The sequence below is a fragment of the Balaenoptera borealis genome, assembly GCF_965194805.1.
Source record: "Balaenoptera borealis genome assembly, chromosome: X".
NCBI lineage: Eukaryota > Metazoa > Chordata > Mammalia > Artiodactyla > Balaenopteridae > Balaenoptera > Balaenoptera borealis.
The window spans coordinates 94,393,971-94,412,547 of record NC_138881.1 but is presented as its reverse complement, the minus strand read 5'-3'; the positions used below and the strand labels follow the sequence as shown (position 1 = coordinate 94,412,547).

At 42.6% G+C, this 18,577-nt stretch overlaps 1 protein-coding gene across 9 annotated transcripts in view; it reads left to right on the top strand.

The window, feature by feature from the left end:
- The window catches only part of DCX (doublecortin), a 365,391-nt gene that overhangs the window by 327,284 nt on the left and 19,530 nt on the right, over positions 1 to 18,577 (top strand). For 6 of the 9 annotated variants that reach the window (XM_082377384.1, XM_082377385.1, XM_082377386.1 and 3 more), the window contains one exon: positions 942 to 1,079. In XM_082377384.1, coding sequence (XP_082233510.1) covers positions 942 to 1,079 — 138 coding nt within the window. The remainder of the gene's footprint in view (positions 1 to 941; positions 1,080 to 18,577) is intronic. The other 3 variants (XM_082377388.1, XM_082377383.1, XM_082377382.1) reach the window with 1 other exon arrangement.

Sequence of the window (18,577 nt, the reverse complement as noted above, 5' to 3'; positions counted from 1 at the left end):
ACATGAGGTTGGGGAAAGTATCGTGGAAAGAACTCTAGACTGGGACTCAGGAGACCTGACTGATCATCTTTATTCTGCTGTTTTCTTCCTTTGTGACCCTAAGCAAGAGGCTGAAGCTCTTTGTATTCTCATCCACAAAATGAGTATAATAATCCTCCTAATATATTAGTACAATCAGTGCCCCCAAATTACCATTGTAGGGATGCTGAGTGACCTGCATAGAAAGGGTGCTCTGAACGTGTCAGATTGGGGTTGGGGAAGTTGCAGGAACATTTGGCAGACTCTCCTACACACCCAGGGGCTTTCTGTAAGTTCTGAGTGGCATAGTCACTGCTGGTCCATTTATTCATTAAACCAGCATAGCAGATTATGATAACATGCATTGAAAATCGAAAAGAACTCTATAAATGCAAGATGGTGGTGGTGGTAGTAGTGCTTCTTTATAAGATGGCATGACATCCTTAATACGCCTATTACAATACATGGCATGCGATGAATAATAAAGAATAGCTCCCTCCCCCCCCCCTTTAACTTACTCATGAATGTTTCATCTGCGTGGCTGCAACCTCTGAGCTGTCAATCTCTTCTCCAAGGAAATTAATTAATTATGTCAACAGGTGCTATTCTGAGACATGACTGGGTTATCCAAAAATGATTGACTTGACTATTGAATGACCTGCCCGAACTGCTTTTCTACTCCTTCCCTTGTTTCCATGATTCAGGAATTTAAACACCTGGCTTAGCCCAGGTGACTTTTGAAAGTTTCTCCCATGCCTCCCTCTCCAGAGCCATCGTTCCTTCAAACAATGAGAACCACCTTGTAGTCCTGAGTCCGAAGGTGCTTTGGTATGTGGTGCTTACTGCAGTTTCCAGAGGTTGGTAAGATGCTGAGTCTTGGTTCTCCCCGGCTCTCCTAAGCTGGCTGTGTCCTTTTCCACCAGAATGCCGAGTCATGAAGGGAAACCCATCAGCCACAGCTGGCCCGAAGGCATCCCCAACACCTCAGAAGAGTTCAGCCAAGAGCCCTGGCCCCATGCGCCGGAGCAAGTCTCCAGCTGACTCAGGTAACGACCAAGACGGTGAGTGCTCTTCTCCTAACTGTGCACGCTGACTTCATTTACAGAGGCCAGTACCCTCTGCATGCAGAGAGGAATGAGTTCCTCATGAACACCATTTGTGTCTCCATGAGACCAATTCTATCCATTCAGAGACTAACCAGTTCAACTTGTTTGGGGTCATGGAGACACAGCTACGACACCGATTCTACTCAAATGGATGCAGACCAGAAATCTGGCCCACTTGCCGTGCCTGCTGTCATGCTATTTGTCATGGTTGTGTTCATTGCCATCTTTCTCAACGTCATCCAGCCAATGCATAGTCAATGAAATAATCAAGTCAAACATAAATTTGAGGTAGAAAATCTGAATCAAAAACAAAAGGTAAAAAAATAAGCCGCCTCCCTCAAAGTGTCAACATGGTGGATGCCCTTGAGCTTCAAACTTGACTTTGAATTTTTTAGAAGTCAAAACCAAAAGAGAAACAAAATAAACTGCATCATTCTCACAGGAGAAAAGGGACATATAGGCCAGGCTCTGAAAGGAAATAAAGACATTTGTCATATAGGATTTTATTTAGTGGATAGTCAACAATCTAAAAAATGTGGTCTAGGGATCACTGCTGACCCATGAACTATTTATCAGTGTGTGATGAGATTAGGAGCTTGTGGCAAATGTAAGTCATGCCACTGAGCAAACCATTTACTTCATAGCATGATTTCACTGATAAAGGCAGCAGTGTGCTGGTTTACGTTCTGGTACGAGGTCTTGCACCCATAGCTTGAGTGGCACTGATCTAAAAGGCAAAAGGGCACAGAAGGCCAAGTTTAGAAGCTTAGTAGACTCATGCACAGACAATTTGAGTCCTTCATGGTAAAGAAATGATATGCTCCAGAAGATTTACACATTTGTCCTCCCAAAGCTCAGGGTTCACCATGAGAATTCTTCTAGCCTGAGAGCCTTGGGGCAGAGAGCAAAAGCACTCTTTATCGCTTCTTCAATTTGAGGCAGCTTGAGCAGCCTATTGGCTTTGAAATGCCCGTGGCCTGGAAAAAAAGCCAGTCCTGCTGGCCTCACACTACCATGCCTATCACCGGCCATCTCTTTATTCTCAAGCAGAAGGAACTCAACTGTGAAGAGGCAGCTCAGGCTTTTCATACTTCCATGTCTTTGCATACCCTGTTCTCCCGCACCTGGAATGCCATCCCTCAAACCTGCCACTCTTCTTTGCTTGAAAACTCCTATTCATCCTTCAAAACCTCAAATAGAAATAGTTGTTCCATTCTCTGCAACATCATAGCACGTTATTCATATCTCTGGGGTAATATTCACCACAACTGTGTTGTAAAGTATGTATTTACTTGTATGTATTTACTTCCTCAACTAAATGCTGGTTCCCTCAAGGGCAAGGTGTCATGTTCATTTCTGTATCCTCAGTGCTGAGCACAGTACCTGGGTCCTAGTAGATGCTCAGATAATGCTTGTGAATGAATAGATGCATAAGAGCACCTATTTCACCCAGCATGGTACTAGAGATCTAATAAGCATGTAGGTAATATTTGCGGAAGGAATAAAAAATGCATGTGTTTGGTGATATTTTGATTAAACGTACAGAGCAGCACATGAATCTATCTAAGCAAATTCATATTGCTCGAACTACAAAGACCTAGATTTTAACACTTGGATTGAGAATGAAATTGTTTGTACAGGTTCTAAGCAGGGCCTTGCCAAAAAAATGGACTTTAAACAGTTGATCAAGGTTCCTAAAGTCTGGCAATAACCACTTAGCTGATCATTTTTTCAGAAGTATCACTGGCTATTTCTGGGATTTCTAACCTGTATTACTTATCTCTTGCTATAAAACAAATTACTCTGAAACATAGTAGCTTAAAACAACAAACCTTTTTTATCTCACAGTTTCTGTGGGTCAGGAATTCTGGGGTGGCTTAGCTAGGTGGTTGTGTCCAGCTCAGGATCTCTCATGTAGTTGAGGTCAAGGTATTAGTAGGGGCTGCAGTCATCTGAAGGCTCAACTGGGACTGTAGGATCCACTTCCAAGATGGCCATTGGCAGGATCTTCCCCCCAGACAGCAATTCAAGAGGGTGAATAAGGAAGAAGATGTGGTGCCTTTTATGATCTACTCTCCAAAGCTACACACTGTCACTTCTGTTTTAGTCTATTCATTAGAAGCAGTCACTAAGGCCAGCCCACATTCAAGGGGAGGGGACCTATTTTTAAACCATCACATAACCCATTAGTTAGAAATGCTGGAGTGGCAGCAGTTTGAAGTAAATCGATTCTCTTTGCAGGCTGTATCCAATTGGATTACCCAGCACACATGAACCCAACCACCTGTAATTAAACACAGTTTAAACATGTGTCAAATAATTGATCTCCAGCATACTACATGCAGAATTTCCCTTCTAAAATGTATGCACTTCACTGATTCTAAGATGTTGGAGACAGAGAAGGAATGCATTAGGACTCAATGAATATGTGTCAAATTGAAAGGAGTTATAATAGATCCCAACCTAGGCTTAGGCAGGCAAGATCTACTCTTATTCCTTCAGAACTCCCTTGCTAAAAGAAGGAATGAGGATGTATTCACACACACAAGATAAACAAAGTAACCAATCTGAGGCAGGAAAATGGGACCTTACTTGGCAGATATCAGACTTACAAGCAGCCCCAGTTTCCTACCAGTAAAAAATCTAAAGTGGTATCCTCAGTAGAGAGAATTTAAATCTTCATTTCAGATAGTTCATGAACATAAATGAAGTCAAACTCTAGTCTAGCCAACCTTCATGGCAATTTCCAGAACATCTGAGCTTATCTTAGATGATGTATTTAGAGCCTCCACATGATTTCTGCCCCAAAGGGTAAAAGGATTCACATAACACAACCTTGCCCATGCCATGGGAGTTTAGGGCCAAGTCTAGGACATCCACTCAGTGAACATTGCACAAGGGCAAAGCTGATCTCAGGCAAACAGGACTTTAGGTAAGGTTTAGATTTGACATACCCATTTTCCCTTTTCCACCCCCTCCTCACTCAGGACCATCTCAAGCTGGGAGGTGTAGGGGGATAGGATATGGAAGAGGAGGGAGAGACATCTCTCTAGGAAAACCCAAGTATACCACTTCCCAGCTTTGTGACTTGGGACAAGTTTCTTACCTCGTCTAAGACTTGGTTTCCATTTTGGATAAGACAGAATTTGCATGTCTAGACAAAAGTCATTTTCCATTGTTATCAGTGATTTCCAGGGTTGTAAAATAGCTTCCACAGAATCAGAATCAGGTAACAAGAAGGGTGAGCTATAGACAATGCATAGTTTTGCATTAGCATAAATTTCTCCTTACAAACATAAAGAAAGAATTGTTTCATAAAGTATCAAGGTTTTCTGAGCTGTTAGCAAGGGACATATACAGATTAATATACATTTAACCAAAGAATAATGGCATTGTGTGGGGCTGAAATTCTCTGTTCTTTTGTAGTACATGGTAGTACCACCCTGTTTCCATTCTGTGTCAGTCTGTCTTAGATCTGAGACTTGTGGATGGATCCACATTTCTTCATTCAACCTGAATGACTAAAGGTTGTGGAAGATAGGCCATTTCCAGGGAATTTTAACTACCTTCCTTTGATGGCAAACGAAAGCCAAAAATGTTCCTCTTTAGCCGGGATTCAAACCAAATGAAACATTGGCTCAGTTCAGGTTCAGTTAAAGGAATGTTTTGATGTTCTAGTTCATTAGAAAATATATAGGTTTGATTCTGGTTTGAACAAGTTTGCTAGCTTTTCAAATATATATATATATATATATATATATATATATATATATTATATATATATAATATATGTATATATATAAATATATATATATTTGGTCCAGTTCATGGTTCAGTTAATATCTGGGTTCAGTTTGACTTGAGGTTTAGGAAATTGATGCTATTTGGTCTGTAATTTGCGTCATAATTTGATTGTTTGTTCCTTAGTCCTTAAGTTGTCTCTTTCCCATTCTGCCCATGAATAAATCAAAGTCCTTCTACTTTATTCCCTTCAAGTTCAGTCCCTACTCCTGCCAGTATTGAGTTTGCCCCCAAAGGGAATGTCTGTTGCTAAGCCCTAAACTTGAGTTAAGGAAGGATTTGATTGTCTATACGATATTGCTATAAGGAGCTCTTATTCTCACTGGGCAGAGCTGACGGACTCTGAGAATCCAAGTCCCATTAGCCAAGTTTGTCTTTAAAGTAGGGCAGGGGATTGTGTGGTAAACAGATGAAACCTGAGCCCAGAAGACTCCTATGGAATGTTTGAAGGAAGTTTGTGCAGTGCTCCCTTTTGATTAACCTACGACTTGCCATTTGATGGGCAAGGGTAAGCCTGGCTTCAGAACTAAAGGAAGACATTTCTGTGTCTCTCTCTATTTCCATTTTAGCCATTAATGTGTTAATTTTTCTCTTTATGCAGCTACCCCCCAATTGAATTGAATTGAATTAAAAGGACAAAGTCAGCTAGTTGCTCGGAAGGAATCTTTTCCTTTTCTTTCTTTTTTTTTTTATTTTTTTTAATTTTATTTTTTTTAAATTTTTATTTATTATTTATTTATTATGTTTATTTTTGGCTGTGTTGGGTCTTCGTTTCTGTGTGAGGGCTTTCTCCAGTTGCGGCGAGTGGGGGCCACTCTTCATCGCGGTGCGCGGGCCTGTCACTATCGCGGCCTCTCTTGTTGCGGAGCAGAGGCTCCAGACGCTCAGGCTCAGCAGTTGTGGCTCACGGGCCCAGTTGCTCCGCGGCATGTGGGATCCTCCCAGACCAGGGCTCGAACCCGTGCCCCCCGCATCGGCAGGCAGACTCTCAACCACTGCGCCACCAGGGAAGCCCTTTTTTTTTTTTAAAGGAGCCTCCAAGGAAGCTAGTTCCCACCTGAGAGGATTGTAATGTGATAATTAGTTTGCTATAATATGTCATTGTTGTAGCAACCCGATGTTCTCCACCCTCCTTCCCCCAACCTATGTGCACCTATTCCTGAAAGTCAAATCTTCCCTGTTCCCAAACTCCCAAGAATGAATGTCTTCTCTACCAAAATACACAGCTTTTGAAAGGGGAGGTCAAGGGCCACAAAACAGCCAGGTGAGGGTGCCCATGAGAGAATAGTATCCGGGAGTCCTCTTCTGAACCAAAGACGCTGCTTTGGGTTGCCTAAGATGGAGGGACCTGGATATTCTGACCTTCCTGAATGTGACTGTCCGGATGTACCAGCTCGGTCTAATAAAAATAGAGTGCAAGCCACAAATGCAAGCCTTGTATGTAATTTTAAAGCTTCTAGCAGCCACAGTTAAGCTCAAAGAAACAGGTGAAATTAGTTTTGATAATGTATTTTATTTTACTGAATATATCTGAAATCTTATCATTTCATCATGTAACCAATGTAAGAAATTGTTGAGATATTTTACATTTGTTGAAATGGGATTGTATTTTACACTTACAGCACACCTCAATTCTGACTAGCCACGCTTCAAATGCTCACTAGCCATATGTGACTAGTAGACAGCATAATACCCTTCTTCTGCAACTGAGAGAAGTTCCAGATAATGATCTTTTACATGAAGTAAATGCTCTACACTTTGCAAAATATTTCCAAACCTATCATCTCAGTTGTCACTCATAATAGCACCATGGCTTAAATTGGGAAAGGAAAATTATCCAGTTTTTTTTAGATTGGAGAACTAAGATCTAAAGAGGTTCAGTAAATCTTTCAGTCTTCCCGATATCTATTTAGTACTCAAGAACGAGAGCCCAGCTCTCCTGACTCCCAGGTAGGCGGTCCTTGCATTGCCCTTAAATCAGGGTGTAGAAGCTCCAGAGTGGTGAAGAAACGATCTCTGTTGCATGGTCCTTGCTTCTCTGCTTCCTTCCACCTTCCCCCACCTCCAGGCAAGGGATGTGGAGAGTCTGGGAGAGGGGGGTGGTATCTGTGTCGTTCTCTTTGTGCAGCATAGAGCAAGCCATGAGTAATTAAGCGCCTTTGTTTCCAGTGCCCAGTCCTAGACACTCCATCAGCTCCCCTACTGTCAGTCCAAGGGGAAGTGGTGCCCTTGGCGAAGCTATGGGAAGAGAAAAACTTCCCTTGCCTCCTCCCCCATTCTGATTCTTTCTAAAACCACAGCTTACGTCTAGTTTAAGTGGAAGAACTGTCCTATATATAAGGCAACTTTTCCATTGCCATTGGAGAGCCGTTTAGTAAATGGTTGGAGCAAGCAGTCAAATGCCACCCCCCGTCCCTGTCCCTGTCCCCAAGCACTCCACACAGCATGGGATGCGGCCGTGCTAAGCCATCTCCCTGCAGTAGCAGTCCTAGCAACCTGCTGCAGCCGGGGACTTGTGTGTTTTTTGGCTGCGTTGGGTCTTCATTGCTGCGCATGGGCTTTTCTCTAGTTGTGGCGAGCAGGGGCTACTCTTCGTTGTAGAGCGCGGGCTTCTCATTGTGGTGGCTTCTCTAGGGCACACGGGCTTCAGTAGTTGTGGCATGCGGGCTCAGTAGTTGTGGCTCGCAGGCTCTATAGCGCAGGTTCAGTAGTTGTGGCGCACGGGCTTAGTTGCTCCGCAGCATGTGGGATCTTCCCAGACCAGGGCTCGAACCCATGTCCCCTGCATTGGCAGGCAGATTCTCAACCACTGCGCCACCAGGGAAGTCCCGGGACTTGTGTTTAAATACAACTGATTCCGCAAATTTTTGGTGGAGTAACTAGTAATGCTAGGTGCTATGAGGAAAAGAAATGATAAGATGAATTACCTGTCACTAAGAAGCTTATGATGTATTTGGGGAACCAGTATGCATATAAATTTAACAAAAATTTTTATTTACAAATACTTACATAGTTCATATGTGCCAAGCAACCATTCTAATCACTTTACGTGTATTAACTAGTTTAATCCTTACAACAACTTTACGAGGTAGGTGCTATTATCCCCATTTGCAAATGAAGAAACTAGGGCATATGAACGATGTGACCTGTCCAAGATCACACAGCTAGTAAGTGGTAGAGCTGGGATTTGAATCCAGGCAATCTGGCTCCACAGTCCACAATGTAACCATTGCAGTGAGATGCTAAATAAGACTTAATGATAATGGTTTGTTTAAATGCCAAGTGCATGAGAGATACAGGCAGTAAGTGCTATTGGAAGTACTGGAGTTTGTGGGAAAGAGAGTTCATTGGGGGCTAGGGTGCTAAGGGAAGGCTTCCTGGAAGAACTGGGGCTTGAAGGAGAATTAGATTTCAATTGATAAGGAAATGGATATTTCTGGCAGCAGAGAAAGCATGGACAAAAGAGCAGAGGTGGTGATGAATATAGCATATTGGGGTACAGAGAGGCGACCATTAAATCTACATCTCCAGCCCCAACCTTCCTTCTGCATGTCAGTGCCATGAATGCTTACCAGACAATTCTGCTTATATGTGCCAAATGCAAAGTGTCTAAAAGTCAAAAACATTTCCTCTCCCCAACTCCCTGACAGCAGAATCAATTCTCTTCTATTCCCCAGGCCCAACACCTTGGCGTTATCTTTGACTCTTCCCACTCTTTAATCCTTCATGCCCACCATATTCTGTTCCTGTTGAACCTTTGAAACATCCTCACCTTTACCACACAGAAGTCCCTTCCTTTCCCTCATCACCTGATGCCTGGATTACTCAGCACACGCCTACATAGTATCTCCGCTTCAAATCTCCGTCCACTTACACATCTGCTGTGGTGCCACCACATTTCTCATCCTAAAACATGGCCATTGTGTAACTTTCCTGCTCCAATACCTTCAGTGCTTCCACATTGAGTTCACTGATCACCCCCGCCCCCATGGTAAGGCTGAGCGAGTAAAAAGAGAGAAGAGCCGACAGCTGAAGACTGTTCTGGGGAGCACAGCAATAACATGCAAAAACCAGAATTATGGGCTTCGCTCGGGAAAACTTCAGTCCTCTAATGCCTGACCTGCTAGCTAAAGAATTAGTGTTCAGCTGGCATAGGTTGATAAATCACCCCCTGTGGAAGGGGATTTCCTAACTTGGTGCTTCAATTCCTTCCATTTCTAATAATGGCAGTAGTAATAGCAATAGAAGATGTCATTACTGAGCCCTCCCTATCTGCTAAGGCACCTGGCTAAGCATTTTATATGTAGTCTCTCATGTACTCCTCAGAGCAACAACGATTGACATATGCACTCTTTTTATTCAAATGTTACAGTTGAGGAAACAGACTCACAGAGGGTAGGTTACACCCAAGGTCACACATCTAGGAAATGGCTAAGCCAGGGTTTAAAACCCTGACTGATTCCAAAGCATATGTTCCTTCCACAAATAAGAGCAGTGTAGTTTCTTCTAGTTCCTGCCCCATAAAATTGGGAGTGAGCGTTGGCAACAGGCGTGCTCCACCAGAAACATGTCCCCAGCAGAACCCCCTTCGACTGGAAATAAACGTTGTCAGCATTGTCAAGCCTGAGAAAATAATCTTGGCACATCCAGCAGCCGTCTTACAGACGCCCTCTTCTTGAGGGAAACTGATCTGTGCCAAAATATTATACAACTGGGTACACATATTTGTTCTTTTGTTTGTTTGTTTTGTTTTTTTTAACATCTTTATTGGAGTATAATTGCTTTACAATGGTGTGTTAGTTGCTGCTGTATAACAAAGGGAATCAGCTATGCATATACATATATCCCCATATCCCCTCCCTCTTGCATTTCCCTCCACCCTCCCTATCCCACCCCCCTAGGTGGTCACAAAGCACCGAGCTGATCTCCCTGTGCCATGCGGCTGCTTCCCACTAGCTATCTATTTTACGTTTGGTAGTGTATATATGTCCATGCCACGCTCTCACTTCGTCCCAGCTTACCCTCCCCCCTCCCCATATCCTCAAGTCCATTCTCTACGTCTGCATCTGTATTCCTGTCCTGCCCCTAGGTTCTTTTTTTTTAAATAAATTTATTGATTGATTTATTTCTATTTTTGGCTGCGTTGGGTCTTCGTTGCTGCATGTGGGCTTCTCTCTAGTTGCGGCGAGCAGGGGTCACTCCTCGCCGCGGTGCGCGGGCCTCCCATTGCGGTGGCTTCTCCCGCTGCAGAGCATGGGCTCCAGGCACGCGGGCCTCAGCAGTTGTGCCTCGATGGCTCCAGAGCGCAGGCTCAGTAGTTGTGGCTCACGGGATTAGTTGCTCTGCGGCATGTGGGATCTTCCTGGACCAGGGCTCGAACCCGTGTCCCCTGCATTGGCAGGCGGATTCTCAACCACTGCGCCACCAGGGAAGCCCTGCCCCTAGGTTCTTCAGAACCATTTTTTTTTTCTTTAGATTCCATATATATGTGTTAGCATACGGTATTTGTTTTTCTCTTTCTGACTTACTTCACTCTGTATGACCGACTCTAGGTCCATCCAGCTCACTACAAATAACTCAATTTTGTTACTTTTTATGGCTGAGTAATATTCCATTGTATATATGTGCCACATCTTCTTTATCCATTCATCTGTTGATGGACACTTAGGTTGCTGCCATGTCCTGGCTATTGTAAATAGAGCTGCAGTGAACACTGTGAATTGAATTATGGTTTTCTCAGGGTATAGGCCCAGTAGTGGGATTGCTGGGTCGTATGGTAGTTCTATTTCTAGTTTTTAAAGGAACCTCCATACTGTTCTCCATAGTGGCTGTATCAACTTACATTCCCACCAACAGTGCAAGAGGGTTCCCTTTTCTCCACACCCTCTCCAGCATTTATTGTTTGTAGATTTTTGGATGATGGCCATTCTGACTGGTATGAGGTGATACCTCATTGTAGTTTTGATTTGCGTTTCTCTAATTAGTGATGTTGAGCATCTTTTCATGTGTTTGTTGGCAGTCTGTATATCTTCTTTGGAGAAATGTCTATTTAGGTCTTCTGCCCATTTTTGGATTGGGTTGTTTGTTTTCTTGATATTGAGCTGCATGAGCTGCTTTTATATTTTGGAGATTAAACCTTTGTCAGTGGCTTTGTTTGCAAATATTTTCTCCCATTTTGAAGGTTGTCTTTTCGTCTTGTTCATGGTTTCCTTTGCTGTGCAAAAGCTTTTTAAGTTTCATTAGGTCCCATTTGTTTATTTTTGTTTTTATTTCCATTTCTCTAGGAGGTGGGTCAAAAAAGGATCTTGCTGTGATTTATGTCATAGAGTGTTGTGCCTATGTTTTCCTCTAAGAGTTTTATAGTGTCTGGCCTTACATTTAGGTCTTTAATCCATTTTGAGTTTATTTTTGTGTATGGTGTTAGGAAGTGTTCTAATTTCATTCTTTTACATGTAGCTGCCCAGTTTTCCAGCACCACTTATTGAAGAGGCTGTCTTTTCTCCATTGTATATTCTTTCCTCCTTTATCAAAGATAAGGTGACCATATGTGCGTGGGTTTATCTCTGGGCTTTCTGTCCTGTTCCATTGATCTATATTTCTGTTTTTGTGCCAGTACCATGCTGTCTTGATTACTGTAGCTTTGTAGTAGTCTGAAGTCAGGGAGCCTGATTCCTCCAGCTCTGTTTTTCTTTCTCAAGATTGCTTTGGCTCTTTGGGGTCTCTTGTGTTTCCATACAAATTGTGAAATTTTTTGTTCTAGTTCTGTGAAAAATGCCATTGGTAGTTTGATAGGGATTGCACTGAATCTGTAGATTGCTTTGGGTAGTATAGTCATTTTCACAATGTTGATTCTTCTAATCCAAGAACATGGTATATCTCTGAATCTGTTTGTATCATCTTTAATTTCTTTCATCAGTGTCTTATAGTTTTCTGCATACAGGTCTTTTGTCTCCCTAGGTAGGTTTATTCCTAGGTATTTTATTCTTTTTGTTGCCATGGCAAATGGGAGTGTTTCCTTAATTTGTCTTTCAGACTTTTCATCATTAGTGTATAAGAATGCAAGAGATTTCTGTGCATTAATTTTGTATTCTGCTACTTTACCAAATTCATTGATTAGCTCTAGTAGTTTTCTGGTAGCATCTTTAGGATTCTCTGTGTATAGTATCATGTCATCTACAAACAGTGCCAGTTTTACGTCTTCTTTTCTGATTTGGATTCCTTTTATTTCTTTTTCGTCTCTACTTGCTGTGGCTAAAACTTCCAAAACTATGTTGAATAATAGTGGTAAGAGTGGGCAACCTTGTCTTCTTCCTGATCTTAGTGGAAATGGTTTCAGTTTTTCACCATTGAGGATGATGTTGGCTGTGGGTTTGTCATATATGGCTTTTATTATGTTGAGGTAAGTTCCCTCTATGCCCACTTTCTGGAGGGTTTTTATCATAAATGGGTGTTGAATTTTGTCGAAAGCTTTTCTGCATCTACTGAGATGATCATCTGGTTTTTCTCCTTCAGTTTGTTAATATGGGGTATCACATTGATTGATTTGCATATATTGCAGAATCCTTGCATTTCTGGGATAAACCTCACTTGATCATGGTGTATGATGCTTTTAATGTGCTGTTGAATTCTGTTTGCTAGTATTTTGTTGAGGATTTTTGCATCTATGTTCATCAGTGATATTTTTAGTTTTTTAAGGAACCTCCATGCTGTTCTCCATAGTGGCTGTATCAATTTACATTCCCACCAACAGTGTAGGAGGGTTCCCTTTTCTCCACACCCTCTCCAGCATCACATATTTGTTTTGCAACAGGGAAATCTCTTCTCTCCTTTATTTAAAAGATTCACCACTGCATGCTGTTCAAGACTCTGAAGGGAATAGATTTAAAGTTCAAATTCCAACTTCTGAACTTACGGTATCTCACAACTTATGATTGAATTTGGTCTGAGAACTGGCCCTATGATCAAATCAGTGAAGAATTGTTTTTGGGCCCCTTTGTTCTTGCTTCCCTACTGGATGGTTCTGGGGAGAGGGACAAAGGATTTCCACTGAGCAGAAACAATTAGCCAAACCAATCCATACACCCCGCCCAAGGGCTCTTTGGAATGAATGTGTGAAAACCACAGGCCCTGTCTCTTGGCCTTGTTCTGAAGTAAGTTGAAACCACTTTGGTTCTACTTGGATGGCCTTCCAGAAAACCTCCCTGTATAAGTAGGGAGAAACCAGGGTGTCTTTGGACTGGAATGAAGGAACACTTAGAGCATCTCAATATGAGAAAAAAATGAGGAAGTGGCTGAATCGTATATTGAGATCTCCCTCTGCAAGGCATTAGGGAATTAGAAAAGACAAGACAGGGAACCAGTCACTAAAAGGTCATGGTGGTATGTGATATGCTAACTTTGAGGGAATTTTGAAATGAATCTGTGAGCAAATCCTCAAGTCCACCATCCATTGAGAAGAAGCAGTTTATACCCTTTAAGGAAGTCCTACACTCGCTGAGCCTCTATATCCTTGTGATTAAAAGGAGACCATTAATTCCTGGCTACCATCTCTTGGGGTTATCAGGAGAATCATGTGAATTCATATATTGCAAAATGCTTTGAAAACAATTGTAGAAATACATCTGCAATTATTAAGGTGGCTCTGAAATTATTGTCATGGCTTTTTTTTTTGTAGACTGAGTTATTTATTTTCAGTGAGCAGTATTTCAAAATAGACATCAAACCAAAACCAGTAGACTTGATTTTGAGTTGAGCTTAAGTGTTGGGATTAGAATGGGAGGGAAAAACCAGAGCTAAGTGAATGAGTATTAAATCAGTTTGCTCTCCAGTCAAAGGTTGGGTGAAAACATATGTCAAACTGGCCCTTTTCTTCCTGTGCCATGCAAACTTGAACCCAGAAAGTATAATGACTTATCTAACTCATTGCCCAGACAATTCTTTAATCACTGTACCTGGGGCTACTTACATCCACCTTACACACAGTTGCATCCTGATTTCCAGGGATCAGTCCAGCCTCCAGACAAGGGAATCCATAGTCTTAAGAGCTCAGCATCAACTTGTCAGGCTGGTGACCATACTCTGTCCTTGGCCGCCCATGCAAGGAACTGAACTTTCTCCTTGTTCTTTGGGAACTGACTCCGTCCACCTTGTTCCTCACTCCTAGGAACCCGTATTCCCCTACACATTTAAATCCCTGCAAATCTAGTTAATTCAGCCTAGTTACCTTACCCGCCATCTCTTGTTTGGGCTTGTCCTGTTCCATTCTGATGGAGCCAAGGATTTAAAAACAAGCGCTGGGGAATGGGCAGGTATAATCATTCAGAGAAGCTAGTTAGCCAAGACTGTGCCAGGCCAAGCTTGGCAATCGTGCTGCATACCTGAGGGGAGTGACAGGGCACAGGTACCATCTTCCCAGAGGCATGTGGCATGAGGGTAGTTACACGTCTGTCTGGCTGCTCTGTCTGCTATTGTTTCATGACATTTTCTATGAAACCCAGTTGGTAGGGTGAATGGAAGATAGCTCTTGCTAATCACTTTCTAATCTAAACTAGATCAAGTAGGATAAAAGTCTAGAAGACGAGCATAAGCTCTGGTGTCTGCTTCTACCTGCTCCTATTTCTTTCTTTTTTTTCTCTGCCACAACTCTTCTCCTTCCTTCCTACCCGCCATCAGAAAGTTGTCATAAGTAGGAGTCCCAGAAGCAAATCACATAAAAAAGGAAGAGCAATGTAGCAAAAACTGAAAACAAACCAAAACACACATAGGCTTTGGAATCAGAGAGACCTGTGTTCAAATCCTGACTTTGCTACCCCTAACTGGAGCGAGCCTCTATTTCCCCAACAGAAATTAGAATACGACTAGATGAGGCTCTGTGTGTGTGTGTGTGTGTGTGTGTGTGTGAGAGAGAGAGAGAGAGAGAGAGAGAGAGAGAATGGAAAGAGAGAAAAGAGTGCCTGGCTTATCACAGACGCACAATAAGCATTATTATCCTGGTTTTTATTGATAAAAGACAGCCTAGGAGATTGAAAAGTTCCTGATGTACCTTGCTGTAGAGGGGAAAAAATGAACTGCACGATGAGAAGAAAGAAATAAAAGGATTTGGACTTTGAATAAATAAAAGGTGACGACAGTGAGGCAGTGCTGTGGTTCTGAGGAGGGAAATGAGAGAGACAAGTAAAAGAGGGCAAACACTCCCCCCATACATTCTCAAATTGCAGCTGAGAACTGGAACATCGGAGACAGGAGCTAAAGATGTTTAGTAAAGCAGAATAAAGGAAAATGAGGGCTATCAAACCGGTGTTATTTCCAGTCACTCTCAAAATGAACTGTGACAGCTTTCCATGTGGATTTGCCAATCCAAGACTATGCACAGTTCGTCAGACCCTATTTTCATCTTTCCCTGCTACTTCTTTTACGTGACATTTATACAAATTGGCTTCAGAATTCAAATGAAATGGCACCCTCCCAGATTTTTTTTCCCACAGAACCCCTAGAAGAAATGCGTATGAGAATATATTTTTATGTAGTCTGCTCCTTCAGCTTGTAAGGAATTGACATTTGCCTGTACGTGTCTATATTTTCTCATTTCTCTATGTCCATCTTTGCGTTTGACTCCATCAGGGAAGTCTGGGAAAGTGTCTGCGTTTTTTTCAACAATTAAATTAATTGTAGTTAAATGGTTAAAAACTGATTTTCCAAATGCTTATTGAATGTTGATGACAAAATTAAATCCTTTACTTATAAGCAGCTTAAGATTGATCTGGGGATTGATTGATTGGGGGAGTGGCAGTGGAACATATATAAACATATACAGACATACAGAGAATAGAGAGAGAGGTATACATGGAATATGTATTTATGTATTACCCGTAAAGTTTGCAGATGAGAGAGTTACAGAGGATGTTGAGAAAAGAACTAGAAATTGCAAAAGAAACCTGTATGTGCAGATCTATGACCAATAAGTGGAGACTGACTCCCATACAGATAAGCTTTGGTTAATAATTTTCCACATTTTGCCAAGACCAGTGGGCTCATTCTCAGATAAGAAGCTAGATAAGAGGGTAGGTGAAAAAGACAGTTTTCACACTGGAAGTATAGTAGCCATCCTTTTGTAGCATGGCTGACAAATGCTGGGAAACTAGAATCTGTTGTTGCCGAAAGATACAGTGACCATGTGGAACAAGATGCCAGAACTTACCTGGGGATGCCTACATCTGTTAGACTTCCTGGCTGGGGTCAGGGGTCTTTTGGAAGACGTTCATTATGTCAGCTCACACTGATCACCAAGATTGCTCTCCATCTTGAATACTAGGGGCCAGGTCCTGTTTGGAGACCCCCAGGCACTATAGGTGGTCCAGTAACTCCTTCCTTTTCCTGCAGAGTAAATGACTCCTTTGCCTCACTGTGGCTTCACAGACTCTTGCCTTTTCCAAAGTGCCTCTTTTCTTCACCAGAAAGCCTAGTGCCCTGGCAAAGCCTAGCTCCCCCAGTCTGTGTGCTGTTTGGCACAGGTCATGTTTCTCCTTGAGTGGCTTGCATGGTACGTGCACATCACGCTCGCTCCAAGCTTGCCTGGCCTCTAGGCCTCCATCTTCTCCCGATCCCTTCTCTCCCTCCCGAGTGCTTTAATTTAAGCCATCACCACCTCTCACCTGGACTAATGCATTGTCTTCTAACCAATCTCTTTGCTTCTACCTTTAACCATCCCACACCCACCCCACCTCACCCCAGTCTTCCCACTGCATCTGGAGTCATAGTTTTTAAATGCAAATTTGATGGTATCACTCCCAGATTTCTTTCACACATCAAACCCAGACTTCACAAAAGGCCCCCGGGGTCTGGTGTTTATCCTCAACTCCAGTCTCATCTCTCAGAATTCACTGCTGGCATCCTATGCTTGAGCCATTTGGAGCTATTTGCACTTCTGTAAACATACTGTATTCTTTCACACCGCCATGTCTTTGCCCCTACTGGTGTAATTCTGAAGTCTGGAATACCCTTTCTACCCTCTCTGCCTAACTAGCTCCAATTCATCGTCTCAATGGCTTTATTGAGATGTAATTGACATAACAAACAATTCACTCATTTAAAATGTACAATTCACTGGATTTTAGTTTAGCCATAGAGTTGTGCAACAATCACCACTATTTAATGCCAGAGCATCTTTATTCCCTCAAAGAAACTCTGTACCTATTAGCAGACCTCTCCATCCTGCCCTGCTTAATTCCTCCTTGCCCCCTGCTGGCCAGCCCCTGGCAACCATTGATCTACTTTCTGTCTCTATGGATTTGTCTACTCCAGAGTCACCTTTCAAGACTTTTTTCAGGTGTTGCCTCCTAGTCCCCTGATTTCAAAGCCTCTCCACTGGGCTCCAATAATACCCCTCGTATGGCTCTGTCGTAGCACTTATTCCCACTGTATTCTTACCTGCCACCCCACTGGAAGTGACTTACTCATCTCTGAAACCTCAATGTCTAATACTTGGCTTCGCTTAGAGAAAGTACTCTGTAGCTACTGGCCAACTGAATGAATGACTTCCAGGAAGCCCTGACAGGGAGAAAGGCGTCTCAGTGAGTGGGTTAGAGATGAGTGAATACACAGGCAAGGCCAGACGGTGGATTCCTAAGTGCCCATTTTTCAGCTCACTTGCACTTGGACAAACTCATCAACCACCACACTGATGTCTCTTTCATCTCTACAGTTGACATGCAGGTTCCAGAACCTAGGGAAACATTACCATAAGTGGTGCAGAGGAAGTATATCCTCAGGAAATACTCATGATACACCAGTTTAAGCTTTACCTGTGGGACTAATAACAACACTCTCAGGCCATCTTCCTGCTTAACTTTTTCAATTTCCTTCCCCGCCCCCTCCTGTCTTCCCTTCCTCCTTCTTTCTCTTCTCCTTCCCCCACTCCACCAACACCCTTGGGATATTTGCCCTTATTTTTAAAGCACCTTTCAGAATATCTGATGAACAATGTAGGTCCTTAGATTTTAAAAGAGATTAACTTTAGATGAGATGTCTGAACATGAATCCCCTTTGAAAGCTGTTTAATTGTTCTGTTTCAGTGCACCACATTTCTTTACATGATTGGATCTTTAAAAAATCTAGTCAGCAAGGGAATATAAGACAATTTTGCAAACACAGTGGAATATGGAGATGTTAAATACTAAACCATCTCATTTTCAGCATTTTACTGACTAGAGACAAATGCGGGTGCACCCTGACTCTGGCTACCGTCATCCTTTTTCTGTCTCTAAGCCTTTCTCCCGATTTCAAACTTCCCCCTTCTTCTCTTCCCCAAGAATCTCTTGTCTCCCGTCTCGTCTTCTCCATTCCTGATCTCCTTCTCTCCCTCTTTCTCGATTCTCTCCTCTGCCCATTTTGCTGTAGGCACCTCTCTTTATGTTTCACACTCTGTTTCTCCTCCACTTTCTTTTTCATTCTTCTTCCTAATTAGCTCCCTCTCTCTTTTTTTTTCCTTCTGTTCTTTGCACCCAGAATGAGGTAAGGAAGAGAGAGTGGGAGGAAAGATGAGCAGGAAAAGAGAGAGGGGGGAGAGATAGACAACGGGGGGCTGTCCTGCAGCTGCCACATCATCTGTCACCAAAGGGGATGTGCCCTGGTCCAAATCACCCATATTTCTTCCC